Below are 20,200 nucleotides of genomic sequence, written 5' to 3' on the forward strand. Positions count from 1 at the left end.
GAAAGAGACCCCTCTTTTCTTTCACATTTACATTAATTTTTTTTTCGTAATGTTATTCATCATCTTAATTCTCATTATCTTCCTATCATTTCATGACGTGGTATTAAATAATTAAAAATTATTTATTATATTTTACTTATAAATTTATCATCTAATAACATATTATGTTTAAATTATATATAAAAAATATTTAGATCGAAAGAATTATAGTGAGGAAAGAGACCCCTCTTTTCTTTCACATTTACATTAATTTTTTTTTCGTAATGTTATTCATCATCTCAATTCTCATCATCTTCCTATCATTTTATGATGTGATATTAAATGATTAGAGACTATTTATTATATTTTATTTATAAATTTATCATCTAATAACATATTATGAGATGATGAGATGATGATAAAAAAAATAACAAAGAATATTTTTTTTCTTTTTGTTTTCTATCACTTTGCCTTCAACAAAGCTGGGTTTGAAGAATAAAATTACTTTGTCTCCCTAATATATCGCTTCATTTGACTGCTTTATAGGAATTTTTTATTTATTTTATAATTAAGAAAGTTATTTTAAATGTATTAATTTTTTAAAAATATTTAAATATATTAAAAAAATCTAAAAAAAAATAATTAAAAAAAAATCTAAAAAGCACGCTCGGTCAACTTGAGCGGGCTACGCTGCCGACTTTGGTTTGGAAGGGGATAAGGTCTGGGCTGGAATCTGGACCATTTCTCACCCACTCTACGGTTTTTCTATTCACTGTTTCTGTACTATGTGTACTTTTCCAGTTTATATATAGTTTACTATTCAACGGATTATAGCCTTGTCCTCGTTTAGTGTCCTTCACCCGAGAGTTGAGAGAATTGCTTGCAACTTCAACAGTCAAAAGAGAGTGAGTGAGAGAGATTGAACAATTATAGATCATGGTGAGGGAATGGAAGGAAGCAGCACGAGGGGATGGAGGCAGCAACGCTGAAAGCTTAAGCAGCATCAGCAGTGCAGTTTTGATTTTCTGGGGTGCGTTGGTCATGCTGTCTCTGATTACAGCTATCATCTTTGCCTGTGCAGATGGTGCATCCAAAGACAAAGACTCTGCAGCCCACACCAATACCTATGGCACAGCTTGTGCTGCCGGTTGTGGTGGAGGCTGCGGTGGTTGATTACTCTTTCCCATCATCGCTCTCTCTCTGCATCGATCATAAGAGGCACGAGAATGAGATTCAGAAGTGATATGATATCTGTTGCCAAGCATTGCTTCCTTTTTTGTTTTGAAGTTTTTCATGTTAGAGCTATTGTTAGTTTCTTCCAACCATTTTTACTGGTTATAAATTCAATAATTTCTTATGCAAAAATGGGCTAATTCAATTCAATATTAATATCGTCGTCAAGACCAATTAGTAGCAGAAGCTCATCAAAATATTGCAGAGAAAGTAGTGGAGGATATTACTGGGACTGCATGGAATGGTGATCACTACACAGTTTCGAGTAGGGAGCAATTCGGAGGATGATGGAACTAAACAGTAGCTGACATGTCTGAACGAAGTGGATCAAAAAGAAACTCCAGATTTTCCAAGAGGAAATAGAAATGAAATTGCATCTGATCTATTGACAAAAGAAAGAGAGAGAAAAAGGGAAAGAAGAAAAATCTTCCCAACGGAGATCATCCCTTATCTCTGCAGCTTTCTTTATTTCAAGTGGCTAATAGTTTGACACATTTGTGCCAATCTTTCCCATATTTTTTCACGTTTAGCACCATCAAACCACACAACTTGCTCTTACTTTATCCCATCCCCATCTGATCCGGATGTCTTTTTTAGCACTTTGGCTTGACAACGTTGCTTGCTTCTTTGAGAACAAAAAAGATAAGCAAATCGACTTATTAACACGACTTGGAAACTTAGGAATTGCTTTTATAAACATATGATCATGTATAAATTAAGTACTAGCTAGTTTTTAACCTCTTAAATATTTAAAACAAGTCAGATGTTTTATAAATTAGAAACAATAAATTTTTACAAAAACTCAAAAATGAAAGAAAGCTGCATACATGATCAGGTCTTGAATATTTAATTGATGTTTTTTATATTTTTTTCTGATAAAGTTAATAATGATATTTCTTATTTTCTTGAGAAGGGTATTAAATGATGGATGGATATTTCATTTTGTTTTAACATTAATGTATATATCAGCTGATATTTATATTTTACTGGACATATATAGTCATGAATTGTATATATGTGATTTGGGTTAGGGATGTTTTATGCTTTGATTACCCAATACTACTGCAGCTTAGATTTTTTTAAAAAAATTATAGGCTTGTTTAAGTTATAAGTAATCACAGATAGTAATTGGTTTGTGAAAGTGAGAACAATGATCTGGAGTGGAAATTAACTTTTCTTTCGGTTATAAAAAGAGAAATGATATTTTCAATCATAGAGTGAGTAAGCGCCACGCACTTCTTTTGAAAAAAAATAAATAAATATAAGATCTAAATAAAAAAATTAATTTTTTAAATAATAGACTTCATTCTTTTTTTAAAAAAGTACACGACGTTTACACAACTTATAATTATATCACGTAGCATTAGTCGGATGGATGCATGCAGCCGGCCTGCCTCCAATTAAGTTTCCAAGCTGCTTACAAAATAAAGACACAAATGTCAAATTTTGATACCAGGATTGGAAATTCTAGCCGGCCCCTAGCATGGGGGGTGCCGCCTGGGGGGAAGAATATCATCATGATGGATGATCACACCAAGAATCTCCCAGGATTCTTAAAAATAAATAAATAAATAAATGCAATGGTGGTTCTAAACTATGCTGCATATATAAATTAATAATATATAGTCGGCAATTACTATATACACGTACTTAGGCAACATTTGTGAAAATGACTCCTGCCTTTGACAAGTTTATAGCAAATTTTATTGAAGAAAGAAGACATGAATAACTTATATATGTCAAGTTCATGTACATGCACGGGGGATGATTGTTTGCCGATGACTATGGGATGTAATGTTTCAAGATTTGATCAGTTCATGAATTAATTGAATCTTTCGATGGACAACAAAGTCAAGGTTCTTCAACCTATAAAATATTAACACATCATCTATTCAGTCATAGCAAAATACAAGTAACAATATCTGCAGTATTATTAACAAGCTGAGAAAAAGATAACGGAAAAGAAAAAATAGTGAAGTTTTTCTTTAGCACAAAAAACAGTAAAATGCAATTTGAATGCAGCCACCTAATTAATTAACGAGGTTCGACGTTGGTTAATGTCACCTCATTTATAGAACAATATCCTTCTGCAACTGATTTTAAATCATTGGAAGCTGTTCTGAAAATGAAAGCAGGTTGTTTAGGAGAAGGAAGAGTGGTTGCATCAGTACCCAACATAAGCAGAACTTCCAACATATTTGGTCGATCTTTAACATCTTCTTGCACACATAACAACCCAATTTGAATGCTTCTCAAGACTTCATGGGAAACATATGACTCATTTATCGATGAATCAACTATGTCCAAGGCTCTATCTTCTTTCCATAGTTCCCAGACCTATGTGGTTCGTAGCATTATAAATAAAAGTTTGTCTTATAAAGGATTTAGATCCCATGTAAACTCTAGGATCAAGAGTACTGAGAGAGAGATAAAATCCAAAGTAGACCCTACAACATTTATCGAGTATATAATATTGTTCAAAAAATTCTCTCGGACAATAATAAATGTTGTAAGACTTATTTTACGTATATATCTCTGCCACGCTTGAACACTTTGAGTTTGAATCAGAATGCTAAGGGATCTAATCTGAGAATATAAGTGGTAAATATTGCTATTTTTAGTTACTTACATGCCCTATCAAAGTTAGGGAAGGGTGCTCCATATAAGAACCACTATTCTTCTTGCCACTTATGATCTCCAATAATATTACACCAAAACTAAAGATATATGATTTTGTCAAACATTTTCCAAATACTGCATACTCTGGTGACATATAACCACTGCACAAGAATTGTGTCAAAGTTAATCTTAACGTCATTGCATGTGAACAATATAAAAAAGGCAACCTTAAAATTTTCTTAGTGCTTAAAAATTGGTGTAGTTTTAAGTTTGGGAATATGTTTGCATATGATACTCACTGTGTTTTGACAACTCTGTTTGTCCTGTCTTGAATTTGGTCGCCCTTGAATATGCGAGCCACACCGAAATCTAAAATTTTGGAGTTCATCTCATCATCAAGTAGAATATTGCTTGTTTTAATATCCTTATGGATAATTCTCAACCTCGAGTCATGATGAAGATACAAAATCCCCCGAGCGATCCCAATGATTATTTCAAAGCGTTTGCTCTAATTTAGGGGTGAACTTATTGTAGGATATATAACAATTTTGTTGCACGAACACTCAAAATGGTGATTTCAATAGTGATTTGTATGTGGTTCTATGCATGTAGACAACAAAAGAACGTGTGTGTGTGTGTGAAGGAAATAAATTTTTAGAAACAAGACATACCAAAAATAAAGAATTTCAAGCTTTTGTTGGACATGTACTCATAAATCAGTATCTTTTCTTTCCCTTGAATGCAACAGCCTATCATTTTGACAAGATTTCTGTGTTGAAGTTTCGCAATCAACTTAACTTCATTTTTGAATTCTTCTATTCCTTGTCCTAAACTCCTGGATAGCCTTTTTATAGCTATGTGTTGTCCATTAGGCAATTGACCCTTACATGATTAGTCAATTTGCTCCTTCAGTTCCATTTAACCCCTTCATACCTTCATTGTTATGGAATATTAAGGAACTTGAAATACAAAAAAACTTGCAAGATAGCAATCATGAGTTGTCACCATATATACCTTAAAAATAGGGCCAAAACCACCTTGCCCAAGTTTATTGGCTGGGGAGAAATTGTTTGTGGCAGTAACTATGCAGCTTAGATAAAACATGAGTTGATCAGGGTTTGTATTACTGTCCTCGAGCTCATTTCCCTCCAAAAATCTTTTGGTACCAGTAAAATTTGCTGACTAATTGTGCAATTTTCTCTTCACTGTCCTAAAACGTATTGGAAAAGATTGTTAAATACAAATTGAAATTAATAGAGCATTTAAGGAACTTTCATCATGTGGAAACTAATATAAATGACTCCTTACATATGAGAACTTTTGTCTCGACTTATTGGAAAACACACACACACACACACTCACTGTGTGTGTGTATGTGTGAACAAATACCATGCAACTGACTTTATTTACCTTTCATTTTCTTATTCTTCCTTAGCCATATATGGGCTAGTAAAATTACTGGCAACAATGGCACAAAAATGGACATTATTACTAAAGCCAACCTCCCCTTATTTCCAAGAAAACCTTCGGACTTCCTTGTATTGTTGGCTGAAAGGAAAAAGAAGGAAATAAGAAAACTAATGCTGTTGTTTTCCATCTTGATTTTATCATCCTTAATTATACTAGTTAATATGACAAATCTTAAATGGTTTCATAGGTCAACCACTTGAATGAAGATTTGCTTAAATTATAACAAAATTAAAGATAAAAACAACATTTTCTTGCAAAAGAAAGAAGCATACCTAAATTTGTCACATCCACACGAACATTTACACTTTGGTACCTCTCATCATCATGCACTTCAATATCCATCAACTCTCCATACCATTACAAGCAATTAGTTTCTTCCCCACCTTTCAAGCTCGTAAAAGCTGTGCAAGAACAATTCCTCAAGCAAGCTTGCTTGCACGCTTCATAGCTCATCATACTGAAATGCATCTGACTTGCAACAGGCGAAAACGGAGCCTTCACACACTCCATCTTCACAAACTCCTCTCCATTCCCACACATAGACAAACCCGACTTCTTTCTAACACAACCCTCAGAACCTTCTCTGAGATACCATTGCCTCGGAGACTTTGGCTCATACCCTAGGAGACATGAACATTGGAAATCAATATCGTCTGGATTACAAATATTGTACGTGCCACACTGTCCATACTTGTCACACCAATATATAGGTGCAGACCAGAATTCCTTCCATCAAAGTTCCCCATCATTCCATACAAATTGCTGGAACAATCCAGAGTTGTCTACCACTAATCTTGTGATGATTGCGGAGTCATCAAAGAAGTATTTGTAAGATATCTCATCTCCATTGTTGATGTAATTGACCTTATAATTGGATTTTATTGCAGAAGACCTCCATGGCCACAGTCCAGTCCACCAATATGGGATCGAACCCTTGTACAGGAAGAACTGTGACGCTTCGGTAAGATTTAGCTTATAGATACAGTCCCCAGTTCTGGGGTCATCTCAGGACTTCCAAGATGTTAAGAATTTGTTGAGCCTGGTTCTTCGATTCAAACCAAGCGACATGTTTGGCAGCAAAGTATCTGTCGGATAGTCAAAACTTTGCCATAACACATTTTTGTTGTTTTCCTGGACGAGTACTAAGTTTCCAGAATCCAGAAGCTGAGCTGCAGTGGAGGTTTGCCCTTGAATTGAAACATTTGTAGACTAGAGAGCACGGTTAAAGTTGTCATAGAGAACAAGGTTTCCATCCTGGTTGATTAAGAGAACTCCCGAGGAATCATTGAAATGATCGTTCCTGTTTGCAACCCACACCAGAGTTTGTTATGTGACTTTGGCGAACCAAATACCAAGATAACGATAGCTGGAGTTAGCTGGGCTGAAGAAGCCAATGGAAAAGTTCTTTTCTTTGGATATCAAAGTTTGGCCGTCTTTGATGGATTGGTTTTGTGTTAAGGTTTAAGTGGAAGAATTGCAAAATGGGAAGAAGAACAGAAAGACTAAAATCAAAATCTTCAACATTTTGTCAGAGTTCATGTTCGAGCGAGTGGTCCTTCTATTGGAATGCTTGTGGGGAAAATATATATATATATATATATATATATATATTTCTTTTGATCATGGGGAAAACATGATGGTTGGTTTTGGTGACAATTACATACGTACGATGTCTTATCTGTTGCTTTCGCTTTCTTTTCTTTCAATAAACAAGAAGTTTGATCAACCTAGAAATGTTTATTCTACACACTACTCTTATAAAAAAATTAAATTAAATTTATAAGTTGATATATTTTAATGTAGTACGTAACGTATCAAATCAACTACATTAGTGTTTTAGTTTACTTTTTATAAGATTTCAAAGTAAATTTAGCACTTCTCTTGACAAACATGGCTATTGCATCTTTTGCCGGGCAAAATAGAATACATTAAAAGGTGGGGGTGAAATTACAGTCTTTCAAACGCAATTATACTTGAAAGAAATTGAAAGTACATAACCTTTTTTAAAATGGTTACTCAAACGGGTCCCATGCATATTATTTTCTTAATTCTATCTGGTTGTTATTCATCATTTAATTAATTATTTATTTATTTTTTCCTTCTAATACGCTTAGTTATTTATATTGATTTGGCTTGTTCTAATGTGAAACCACCAGCATATATATTTATATATATATATATATATATATATGTCGTCCATAGTGACTTTTTATTGCCACCTTTTTGAATTATTATTGGCATGGTTATGAACAGATTCCCCTGGTCAGGAAGGAAAATAAAGATAACGTGTTGGTTCATGCTTTTGTTTTCATTATATGTAACTTGAATTCACTTTATACCCACAGCTTTGGATCAGTTGTTATGGTTTTCATGATGGTGCGGTCTAACTCTTTCTTAATTTGTGCCTTCAAATAATTTCAGGACACTCCTGTGCTGTTACCAACTTCTAGACCCAAAAGTAACTGTCGTTCAGAAGCAGTTGATGGTGGAGAATGATGGAGGCAATGATGCCGTCCACGATCGCGGCAACGACGTCTCCACGGGCATGACTACAACCCGGGCTTGGGCCGCCGCCGCAATCCGCATCGGTCCGACAATGGGGATGGTGGCTTTGGAGAAGGCGGAGAGGAGCTGTCTTCCGAAGAGGGAGGAGGTTATGGAAACTATCCGAATGGCAACAGTGACGAGTCTAAGAAGGGGTTTGAAGGACAGGCTGGTTAAGGGTGTGTAACCGGGTCGGATTTTTTTTTTTCTTCTGATCTGGTTAGGAACCCGGAAATCTGGGTGAATCCGGACTGTTATCCGTCCGAATTGGATCCGGGCAAGTAATATGAACACGGATCCGGTATGGACCACGGGTCCGGTTATGTAACCGGTTATCTGGATCTTATTTTAAAAAAAAAAACATAAAAAATAATTCAATTTTCTCAAATTTTAAAATAAAATAATATACAAAAATTATATTCTAACTAGATATGATGTATTATTATTTATTTTATTCTTTGTAAATTAATATTTTGCATTATGATGTAACAAAAATATTATTTATTTTTCTTTTTATTTTTTTATTTTATTTTTTAAAAAAAAAACTTTTAAAAAGTGTTTAAATTATTTTTTAAAAAAATATGGGCAATTTAAACATGATATCATTTTTTTTTTTAAAATGCTATAAAAATATTTTTTAAAGTTTAAACAGTCTTTTTTTTTTTAATCTTAATAAATCCGATTACAATTTGAATATCCGGATTTATAGCCAAAAAAAGGAAAAAAAAATCCGGATATTCGGATTGAATCCGGTTATCCGCCCGGATTAATTTGAGCAGTTTTTATCTGCCCTATTTTTAAAATCTGGATCCGAATCCGGTTGCATGCCCCTAAGGCTGGTAGAACTTGGGACGAGAATGGAGAAGACAAGGAAAATGACAATGAAGACGATGATAATAATGTTAATAATGAAAATAATAATGATGGTAATGATAATGAAGATGATGACGGTGGAGACAGAGAGAAGGAAGAAGTTGTGGAAGTAGAGGAACCAGAAGAGGATGAAGAAGAAGAGACCCAAAGAAGAGGAAGAAGTAAGAGGAAAGTGAGGGAGCGAATTTACAGGTGGAAAACTTCTTGGTAGGTCTCTATCTATTATCTATTAGATTTTTAGTTCTGAAAACTTGTGGCCTTGTTTGTTTTTAACATTTTATTTCAAAATAATCCTAATGCTTGATGTTTCCGTTCGATCGTATTGTAATTTTTATATCAATAGTCAAGTCTGAAAATTGAAGATAAAACTTCTCATTAACTTTTGAGCTAAAAAGGAAATATAAAACAAAATAAATGTTTCGAACATTGGTCGGTGCCCAACTCAAAACGACAACTCAAAACACCAATTCATTAGCTATTATTAACTCCACAAATTGCTTCATCTGTTAAAAACTACTTAATAAACAACCATGAACTATGCTAACATGGCAATTTGCATGCCATTTGTTAGAAAAATAAATTATATTAAAGATTAAAAAAACATTTGAAAACTTGAACATGTGTTAAAGATCTCAAAAACATTGCTGAATGAATCACTTTTATTGGGGGAAATATATAAACCGTTAATTATTTTTTTTTTCCGGTAAATTAATTCAATTTCTTATCATATTTACTGAACTAAAACTAAAGGAAGCAATGCAGAGTATAACTGGGCAACAAAGATAATCATGAATGAGTTTCAATAGTGGTCATATATACATGCTATTGAATACTCTCTCTATTTACAGGTAAAAGGATAAAGGCCAAACATGTTACTGAAGTTTTGCAGGTTGGCCCTCCATGCCATCTTCAGCTCTTGTTGGGCGTCTTCTTCCCTGTACCTATCAATTCAAACACACAAAAAAATGAAAAAAAAAAAAGAATCAAACTTTTGACGGCTAAGAACAAAAAGGGCTTAAATAAAGCGCTTGTAGTTGGCTGCCAAAACAAAATAAATAAATAAAAAATGGCATAGAAACACAGATTTTAAAGGGAACTAAAAACAAATTTGAAGTTTGAACTCCGTGAAACCAAGAACAAAGCCTTGATAAGGCAACCGAATTATCGCAATCTATCATGATCAGAAGAAGAAATTCATAAGACACTGCACAACTAATCATTCAAACCAAGAAAAATCAAAATTTGCTCCTAAAACAGCAGGGCCTTTCAGAGCATCATAGCAGTGGCGGACATGCATTCTACAGACATTGCGTAGTGTGTTGATGGGTGTGTGTAAACCAACCACAGCAAGGTTGACTTTTTGGTTGGATAAACTGTAACCTTCACAACTGCTGAGCACCAATAGCCAACTTACATAAAGTAGATCATTTCTTTGTAGCATCAATGAACATGGCTCGAGTCCAGTGCTCAATATCCTCAGTTTGTGATGGAGGAGGAGGAAAAGTGGGATGCTCCACAATATCCCATCCATCAATGAGGCATTCGTTCCTTCCAACATCAGACAACTCGGTGGCATATAGAAAACTGGCAGCAGAATTTGGAAGGTTATCAGAAATGTTTCTCTGCGAGGCAACAGAAGAGGGATGAAGATAAAGTCAATATGCCTAAATGAAAAATACAGATGAAAATCTTCCCACAGTAGCCGTGATCTTTTTTTGATAGGTAAAAAAAGTTCGATATATTAATGTCACAGTAGCCATAACCTTTTGTCCTTCGGATGATTAAAAAAAGTGCAAAAGGAGAGACAACCTCCATTTGTTCCTTTCCATGGCACCTTAAGCTGCATCTCCCCATAAGCTATTAAGCTTAATGCACCAACATGGGTCAAACTTTCTTTTATTTTAATGGTCCCCTAGGTGATCACCATATCAGACAATTCTTATTCACTCCTTTTTCATCACTAGCAGCAGCTGAGAAATGAATTTTACAACCACACCTATCTTAATTTCCCCACCCATCGCCTCTCAGGTGTGTGGACAGGTCAAGCAGGAAGAGACCGCTGGGTCTTAGGAGTGGCAAACAAAAAAACAGGGAAAGAAGACAAAAAGAATTGAGTCTGGAAGTTATACCATAGTAGGCCGTGTATGTGCACTTTCCAATAGAGTGGTTGAGGAAATGGCAGAATTCACATTCCATACAGATTTTTTCAATTGCTCAACTTGTTTAGATGACCTGAAAATTAAAACAGCAAATGTCATGCACAATAGAAAAGACTTTTACATATAATGATAATTTTTAATTGGTAACTTTTACATATAACGATAAAGTTTGATATTAATAAGTGAATTATATCATTGAGGACATGTTAGTAAATAAAGTTCAACCAAGAAAGGACTGGATATTAAATTATCTTTTTCCAGTCAAAGGGAAAAATGATATTAGCACTCCAATAATCAACTTAAATTGTAAAAATTACAATGACAACAAAGAAAAAGCTTTTAGCATAACCAAGCTTCATAACCTTTTTTTCTTTTTCATTTCAATTTGTATTTTTTTTGGTAAGAATCATTCTTTGGATTGTATACCTATTCGATTAATGAAAGAAAGAATTTTATATATGGTAAAAAGAACAAAAAATGGACATAAAGAATTTCTGCTAAGATATTAAATTATGGGAAACCCGTTAAATAAAGATCAAACTCAACTATAATTGTGTAAAAAATCTACACACCACATTGCACTGGTCCATATATTTTTTTTATATATAAGTAAAACTGGTCCACCATATTAGAAGGCCAAACCAAAAGTTCCTAAGCAAAAATACCTCTATTGACTCTTCCGACATGCAAATAAATGGTAAGGCTTAATAGGGCTTTTTTGAAATATTTCGTTTAGGTTATACCTATTTCTGCCCTTGTACTTCCCATTTTCTCATTGTAGCTCATGCATAATCTCAACTGTGCAGCATCTATGTCACAGTCAAGCTACAGAGGATTTATTAGGCAGATTGCCATAATGATTTCTTTATAAAAATGCACTCCTTAAAACTTGTAAATAAAGTTTTATTGAATCAAGTAAATAGGAGTAGCCCAAGTACACAGGAAGTATACAAAGGAGAACACCTACTTACAAGTTAGCAGCTAGAAATGGATATAGAAAGTCATGAAAACTATCCGTCATCCAAAAACTTCTTAAGACATTTGTTCTCAAATTTTTACTTGTAGAAATGAAATAAAGACAACAAAAACTTAAATCACACATACGGAAACATTGGATGGTGTACCTCGAACAAGCCATTTTTACAGAGAAAACAGATCGAACTTCCTTGGACGAAGACAGTTTGGCCAATAACTTTGCAAATGCTTCAAAAGTAGATGTGTCAGATGGGACATCCAAACATAGTGAATTAAAAGAGTATGCCGTAATGCATGCCACGCTTTTCTTGAGAAGTGAAATCCCTTTCTGCAAGTCCTTGTGTGTTTCAACAGAATGCACAGAAGCAGAAGAATAATTAAAGCTACTACCACCAGAAGAATCCAGGCGTGGCTTCCTCTCAGATTCCATTGAAGCAACACCAAAATTATTGGAGCTTCTATCGGACAATGAATTTTCCCCACTAGCAGAACAATAAATTTGGCGTGGTATAAAAAGGGGGTATTCATTGCTGCATAGCAGAAAGCATACTCAGTTCAATACGCTTATACAACCAAATGTGACAACAAAATAAACTTGCCAGACAAAAGTACCTTCTAGATGATGGGCACGCATCCCAATAAGAATCTCGTTGCCATATTCGAGAGCAAGAACCCTGACGTAAATTTGTAAATACAGATACAACACCAAAGAAATATCAGTGAGAGAATCCATGTGTACAACATGAACACGATAAACTTTCTGAAGCTTAAGATCTCCCAAAGAAAAAACCACACCATGGTGGGAACATTGGCGACCAATATAAAAAACTTTGAAAGTTCAAAACACAAATTGTTATTATATCGATTCTAAGAAAAAAAAGGATGTAGAAAGTTCTAAATATCCTCATTAGCAAAAATTTCATAAAAGGCCAGAAGAAGCAGCATGTGAACTAGTTGACAGGCCACTACGAGGGGGTGCTAATTTGATAAGACGATAGAATCTAATTGAAAGCATAAGCATAAACAGTAAGCAGTATTTTTTTTTCTAAAACTAATAAATATACACACAAACTTACAAAACTAATAATTATAGAATTTCAGTCCTAAATATTAAAACCAATTGGGATAAACTCATAAATGTTTTCAGGAACACTTTAATTTCAATGGCGTAGCCTTTTCATATCTATTTACAAATATAGTCCCAATCACCCCCAAACAATTAAACAAACCAAGCTCATTGTTTGCCAAGGAAGAAAATCTAAATCATTTTATACGAAAATAAGTCCTTACTGCAAAACCAGAGTTATGAAGAACTGGAGCAGCCAAGTTTTGAGCAACAAGATTCAGAAGTTGCACCATGTATCTGTTTATCAATCATGGTTATCACCGATTAGAGTAAAGACAACATAAATATGCATAAGCCAACTGCACAGAGTTATTTAATGGTACAAATAACTGCAGTTTCAGGATAAGTAACATATTAACACAAACGAATATATGACTCTTTTTTCTGATAAGTGAATACATAAAAGAATCTTAGCAGCACAGTATAGCGATCACAAAGCGTTCAGTACGCCTCAAAAGCTGCTTATAATCCTACATGCATATGAAACCTCAAGAGAGAAAATTACCCCAGAGATGCAGCAAGCTCTTCTGACACAACAGAGTGAGGATCAAGTCCTCTTGGTAATCGTACATTGCAAATTTGATCATATTGACCAGTAGATCCATCTTTTCTTTCACCATCTATGACCACCTAAAAAATAAAAAGGATATGCCAAGATTTGAGTAAGCACCGATGGTTGTGGAACCCACCTTTAACCACACGTTTGATGAAGGCTAAAAAATAAATTCATCTCATGCTTCACAACGCTAATCAAAGCATAACTAATTGGGGGAAGTTACAGCATTTTGGACAAATATTGACCATGAAAACAAACAAGTATTGCTTGTATCATAACAAATACTTTTGGTAACTTGTTTGAACCAAAGGTTAACTTGACTAGACAGATTGTTACAATCACAATGTGTTCTAAGTGTCACATAAAAAACACAGTCTTGTTTGAAATGCTTTTGATACTTTGACTTTAGATGAAAAAACTCAAGCGGAGACTAACACTGAAAGTACGTTTGGTAACTTGTTTGAACTCAAGGTTAACTTGACTAGACAGATTGTTACGACCACAATGTGTTCTTAAGTGTTTGAACCAATAGATCTATAAACCTCATTTTATAATTAAGTGCATTCAAACATGTTTTCCACTTGTATGCACACAGATTTCAGATCTTTTTCAGAAGTGAGATCAGGGTTTTGTGTGCGTATAAACTCATCTCGTTTCTCACGGCTTTGAGAAAGGACAAGAAGAAGATAGAACAGCAAGAACAAAGAAAGCTTTAGAGAAGGAATTTATTATAGTTTTCTAAACTTCCATCATAAAACGTCAAAGAAAACACTTTTTCGATATGTAATATAACTTCATTAAAAAGTGCAAAAGACACAACCCAAGAAGTATACAGGAGAAACAACTATTTGAAAGGAGAAAAAGATGCAAAAAATACACCATCTAAGACACAAAGGAACCATCTTCCACACAACGGCAATTTACGGGCTGCTGCTTAACCCTCTACATGAATAAAAAAGATCCACTATTCTTCTGAGCATGACTGAAGCCATACCAACTCAATTAAAGAAACAAAGCAGTAGCAATCTTGCACCAGAGTAAAAGATGATCAATGAACCTCCCACTCATCTTACATACACAACACTAAAAAATCACAATGGTGTTTTTTTCCTTAAGATTATTCATAGTGAGTGGACACTTGAAATTGATTCTTTTTAGAATGTGTGTGTGTGCCTACATATATAATTAAATCTAAGATTTTTTATAAGTAATAAGAATTTTATTACCAAGAATAGGCAAAGCCCAAGTACACAGGATGTATACAAAGAAAATACCTACTACACTCTAGAAAGCAGGAAACCAAGACAGAAACAGATTCAGTACATTATCATCATTCCTTACAAAGATCTTAGCCCAAACTCAAAGTAGAAAAGAAAAAATTTCGAAGATCTTCAAAAGAACGCTCTGTCTTCAAAACATCTCTCATTCCTTTCCAGCCATAAACACCACATTAAACCCAAAGGAATCATTCTCCATCTGGCAGCAACACATTTCCTTGCCTCGAAACCACGCCAACAAGCAAGAAGATCCACAACTTCCTTAGGCATCGCATCCCCAATATAAACCTGTCCGACCAATAACCTCATTCCACAAAGACTTTGCCACCTCACGATGTAAAAAAAGATGATTAACAGATTCACCATCCTTCTTGCATGACACACCAATCAGCTATACAAAAATCACGTTTTCTAAGGTTATCCATGGTAAGTCGAAGTGGGAAGGGGTTCTAAGTTCAACAGGTCGAAGTGAAAAAGTTTGAAGTCTTCTAGACTGGGAACGGCGTCGTTGAAGATGGAAGAAATGCAAGAATAAGTTGGGGACTCAAAGCTCACCATTTTGGGAGTGGAGAGCTACTGTCATTTAGCCTTTTTTAATTAAGCAACTGTCGTTTATGTCATAAGTGCAAAACGCAACATTTGGGGAGTTGTCCCAAACGGTGCACTTTAGTTATTGTTATTTCCATTCCTGCTCTGTGTAATTGTGTGTAAGTTTATCAAAGGGGCAAGAGTTAGTTATAGGAAAGAGGGATATCGGAGAGAAGGGAAGAGGAGAAAAGGGGTCGAGAATCTTCAATACTTTCCCTAGAGCAACCACCCAACTGAAAAACGCCACCTTAGTAGGTACCTTCACCCTCCTAATGTTTTTCCAAGGGTATACACAGCCAGAATAACAATTAAGCACCTTATAAAAAGAACTGACTAAAAACCTGAAATTTCCAACATGATCCCACAATAGCCTATCCTCTCTTCCCTACATCACTTTTGAATTATAAATTCTTCCCAAAAAATCCGAAACAACATTCACTTCCCAGTCATTTGCATCTCTAATAAAGTCAACATTCCATTGAATATTATTATCTATACTTTGAAGATAATCTGCCACAATAACATTTTGATCCCTAGCAATCTTGTAAAGAGATGGAAAATCTTATTTAAGAGCTAATTCCTCACACTAAGGCCCCGTTTGGATTCGGAAAGTGTTTCATCTCATCTCATCTCATCTCATTATTACAACTTTTTCAAATTCTCACAGAAAATATAATAAACAATTCAACTTTTTCAAATTTCAATTCAACTTTTCAAATTCTAAAACAATAATAATATTAAAAAATAATATTCTAACAATATTTTTTTCAACTTTCATCTTTCATCTAAAACCATCTCATCTCATCTCTAAATCCAAATTAGCCCTAAATGTCATGCTAAAAGAGAATCATCTTCCCTTCTCCCACCTTAAATATAATATGTTTAGAAAAACTCCCCCCAACCTTTCCTAATAAACTTCCATAAACTCACCCCATACGCTTCTCTAACTTCATTAGAACACCAATCCCTCCACCCACTCCCATATCTAACAACAACAACATTCTTCCATAAAGCATCTCTCTCTCTTCCATAAAGCATCTCTCTCTTTATGATATCTCCAAAGCCATTTTCCAAGGAGTGCTTTATTAAACAACCTCAAATTTCTCACCCCCAATCCTCCACAAGAAACCGGTTGACAAACCTTGTTCCAACTAACCAAATGAATATGAGATTGGAAGCTTGAAAATTGCAATTAAGATTTTAGCTACTGCCCCATATATTATTGCCAAGGTTATGAATGTTAACTTTAATGAACAGTTCTTAACTTCCAAAAAAAATTAAACAGTTCTTGACCAAAAACTTTACTTCAGTTTTTGAACAAAAAATAAAGGACTTCTATTTTTGAAAAAAAAAATAAAAGAAAAAAAAAGGCTCAAATTGAACATACATTTAAAATGCAGTTAAAGTCATCCACAAAGGATATACTCGTCATGAGTTATCAACAAAATATGGTTGACAATTGAATCTATAAATACTGGCTTGCAGAAATCAAGATACATTTGTTTCTGAAGTGCTTACCCGACGTAGGGGGAACAATTTGCATATTTGCTTTACAACCACAGACTGTTTATGAAGGCGTTCAGCAGTGATTGCCATCTGCAGCATTCAACATAGCTTTTAGATGAAGAAAAGATATTTATGTAGAATGGAAGAAAAAATACAAGGGCGAGATATTCACCCTCAAATATGAAATAATATTAAAACAAAACAACTCAACAGTTTTTTTGCAAGGTAAATAGCCATTAATGAATAATCACAAAACAAGTATCGACATTAAGAACTAAGGAAAACAGCACTCACGTGCCCCAAGGTCTGAGTGGAAATTAGGTTAGGATAGAACTTTTCCAGTTGTTCCACGCGATGCTTTCCCAACTGCAAAGATAAAACCAATGAATAAAACACATTAATTTATGCTGACAGAAAAACACAAGAAAACTAGTCAGAGCAACTAGCCTGCATCATTACAATCGATAATAAGATTGACTAAACAGGATGTATTTACCGTAGAAAGGGCTGATTCAAGCACCCCATATTTAGCTTTTATATCATGGGACATCTTCTCAATCTTAGCCTTGCCTGTAAGAGTAAGTATAAGTCTAACAGGTTTAGAGATGAAATGCAAGCAACCTTCAGTGGGCAACCAACCTTGCACAAGTTGCTTTTTATTAGAACGAAGCTTCTCCCTCAATTTCACAAGCTTATCATTGTGAACTACTCTCCAATTAGTTTGATCATCTGCCTTCCCCTGGTAAAAGTTACATAAAATTAATCAAGAGAAATAAACAATTTTTTAGATGCATCAAACACCAAGTTTGCATCACTTCTAGTACTTAAATTAGTATATAGCAACAACAGTCATAATGGAAGTAAGCAACTACAGAAAAACATAAAAGAGAGAGTATTGAAAGTTGATGGGTGTGAAAGAACAAAAGAGTTGGCATCCACGTGCATAAATTACAAGTGAAATCGGATACCCATTGACTTTCTTTCTACTGCAATTGAAAATGATTACAAAACATAGAAACCACTCTATTCGCTATAATAATCTGTATTCAGTGATCACTTTAATAACCTGCATTCAGTGATAGGCTTTTATGTTCGTTGAACAAGCGAATTTTTCATTTATCGGGATCTTTTGGGTCATAAATAGGGTCATTTCATTTACATGGGTACTGTTGACAATCTTTTCATTCACAAGTCCTTAGCCTCTCCTGAGTTTAAAGCTTAATATGATAAAAAACAGAGAAAATGGTTTTGCTGCTCCCGTTATGTATAACTTCAAATTTTAGGTTTTACTATCCAGGCGATCATGTGACATTTGATGTAAGGAAATATTTCATACTAATCATGAAGAGTCTATAATTGACTGTTTCAAATATGACTCCCGGATTTAGTTTATTAATCATAATTAGCAGGTTCCACAGAAAGCATTAATCTTAATATATATCGGGATGGCTACCTTAGTAATAAAGCTTGGCCTGGAGTATTTGCAGTAGTTTCTAACCTTCTTTGGGGTGTTTTCTTGATATTTTCAAGAATGTGTTTCCATAAAATTTTCTTGCTTCCTAATCACCAATGACTTTGTTGTTTTCTTGTCCTAATTGGTAAGTTATCATGACCTGAACCCCCCCCCCACCTTTTTGCAAGGGAAGGAGGTGCAATCTGAGCTAGAGCTCATTACAATACCTTATAAATGTAAACCATTGGCAATCAAACAAAACAAAAAGAAAAAAAGATAATAGAAAAATCATTCACAAGGCATAAATCAAACCTTTGCCACCAGCACTTCACTCAATCTTGCATACAAGAAATCCCGGCGACTCTTTGACGATTTTAACCCATTGTGGTACTCATTCAATCTGCGAAAAAAAGAAAAAAAACATACATATGAGATAATCAGTTAGGGTACAAATATACTGTCAGGAGCCTAGTAAGAAAGTATAACTAGAACCTAGTAAGCAAGCATAACCGATGGAAGCAAAAAATAAATAACCCAAAACTACAGACTCAGGCACTCCTGTAAATGATCTTATATTAAAAGCTTCAAAATGGAAAGCATCCATTTAAAACTATGCCTAGACACTCTTGTATGGTAAAGAAAGCCACAAGAAAGTTTCATAGACACAAAATTCCTTGATTAAGTGCCAGAAATACACATGTTACAGATGTGTAACACGGAAAATCATTCAGTTCAGAATCAATACCTGTAATTGACACAAACCGCGCAAATAGAAGCATGATTTGAACACTCACATATACCGCAGCTGCTACTGGTTTTTCTGCTCATCATCTGGAACCAACAAAGAATTCTCCACACCCAAAATGACACCATGTAATGTTAATTTACTCTAAAAGCGAGAAAAAAATATTCAACAGAGAAATATACCATGTAGCTCATATGGAGGGAGTTGATAATCAATTTCAAAAACAAATAGATCAACTTTTTCCTCACTATTTTCTCTCCCGTCGCTTTCTCGACGAACAAAAGAGTACTAAACCCTCACAATTTTTCATCAAACATCGACCTTTTTTCTTTTACAAGTAAAAATAGACCAGATTAAAAACGCACTTATCATTCTCCAATCAATTTGAGAAACTGAGATTGTGGATGAGATAATACTCACCGGAAATTGACGACTGTGGTAGAGTTGCCGGAGAGTCTGCCCCCTCGGCAACGCGTAACCTAGGTTATAGGCTATAATATGTGCACGCAAAAATTTAAAATCCCAAATAAAACAAGGCTCTGAATTCGGAGATGATTTTTATTTTTTCACGATTATAAATAGGTTTTGGGATTGGGCGTGACAGCGTGAGTCAGGGCTCCCGCGGCAGCCGGCAGCTGGAGATCTCCCTGAAAATCTGGGAAAGAGTTCGTCGCACCAGCCTACGCTTCGCAAAATTACATTAATATCCAAAATTAGCCCTAAGGCCAATTTATCCATTACATTTTGTTTGAATGCATAAATGCAAATTTAAAATTATGTCGTGTAAATAATGGGAAATGTTTTAATAAAAAAAATTATATAAAAATAATCTTATAAATTGATATGATTTAATGTGATTCGTCAAATTATAAAATTATTTTTATTATAAAATAGATTTAACAAATCAAATAAAATCATATTATTTTATAAGATTATTTTTTATTGTTTCATTTATGAATGCAACAATAATCATAAATAAATAATTATTAGATCTTTGGCAGCAATCACTTAAAATATAATTGTTTTTAAAAAATATAAGGGTTTAAAAATAAAATTTTATTTTAATATAAAATTGACAAAAGAAAATACAAATTCTC

General features: G+C 34.3%; 2 protein-coding genes and 1 pseudogene across 3 annotated transcripts; 1 reads left to right on the top strand and 2 right to left on the bottom strand.

Moving 5' to 3' along the window:
- The first annotated feature begins 744 nt into the window (after positions 1 to 744).
- LOC109020691 lies at positions 745 to 1,956 on the top strand. The gene has a single exon (XM_019003210.2). The coding sequence runs from the start codon at positions 916 to 918 to the stop codon at positions 1,150 to 1,152; it is 237 nt and encodes a 78-aa protein (XP_018858755.1). The 5' UTR covers positions 745 to 915; the 3' UTR covers positions 1,153 to 1,956.
- A 1,290-nt stretch (positions 1,957 to 3,246) lies between these two features.
- On the bottom strand, positions 3,247 to 6,825 carry LOC109020692 (annotated as a pseudogene).
- Positions 6,826 to 9,475: 2,650 nt separating this feature from the next.
- LOC108998145 lies at positions 9,476 to 19,803 on the bottom strand. Of its 2 annotated transcripts, none has more exons than XR_004798069.1 (14): positions 19,524 to 19,802; positions 19,104 to 19,208; positions 18,671 to 18,758; positions 17,545 to 17,644; positions 17,402 to 17,475; positions 17,200 to 17,271; positions 16,918 to 16,995; positions 13,484 to 13,608; positions 13,143 to 13,215; positions 12,465 to 12,526; positions 12,002 to 12,382; positions 10,848 to 10,950; positions 10,133 to 10,302; positions 9,476 to 9,659 (listed from the first exon to the last, which is right to left on the bottom strand). XR_004798069.1 is itself a non-coding variant. In XM_018974613.2 (14 exons), exons 2-13 carry the CDS (start codon positions 19,187 to 19,189, stop codon positions 10,143 to 10,145), a joined length of 1,440 nt encoding a protein of 479 aa, XP_018830158.1. In that variant the 5' UTR covers positions 19,190 to 19,208; positions 19,524 to 19,803; the 3' UTR covers positions 9,476 to 9,659; positions 10,133 to 10,142. The 2 variants fall into 2 exon arrangements, 1 of the variants encoding a protein (XP_018830158.1); XM_018974613.2 differs by having other exon boundaries at positions 10,133 to 10,340; positions 19,524 to 19,803.
- Between the last annotated feature and the right edge of the window lie 397 nt (positions 19,804 to 20,200).

This window comes from Juglans regia, chromosome 13, assembly GCF_001411555.2.
Source record: "Juglans regia cultivar Chandler chromosome 13, Walnut 2.0, whole genome shotgun sequence".
NCBI lineage: Eukaryota > Viridiplantae > Streptophyta > Magnoliopsida > Fagales > Juglandaceae > Juglans > Juglans regia.

Bases quoted from the DNA above. Each gene is read 5' to 3' on its own strand.
- LOC109020691 (XM_019003210.2), top strand. From the start codon at position 916: ATGGTGAGGGAATGGAAGGAAGCAGCACGAGGGGATGGAGGCAGCAAC.
- LOC108998145 (XM_018974613.2), bottom strand. From the start codon at position 19,189: ATGATGAGCAGAAAAACCAGTAGCAGCTGCGGTATATGTGAGTGTTCA. The intron at 13,609-16,917 runs GTAAGCACTTCA...TTTATTTTTTAG, and splicing joins AATTGTTCCCCCTACGTCGG to GTGGTCATAGATGGTGAAAG. The intron at 10,341-10,847 runs GTATAACTTCCA...GTTGCCTCGCAG, and splicing joins CACATACACGGCCTACTATG to AGAAACATTTCTGATAACCT.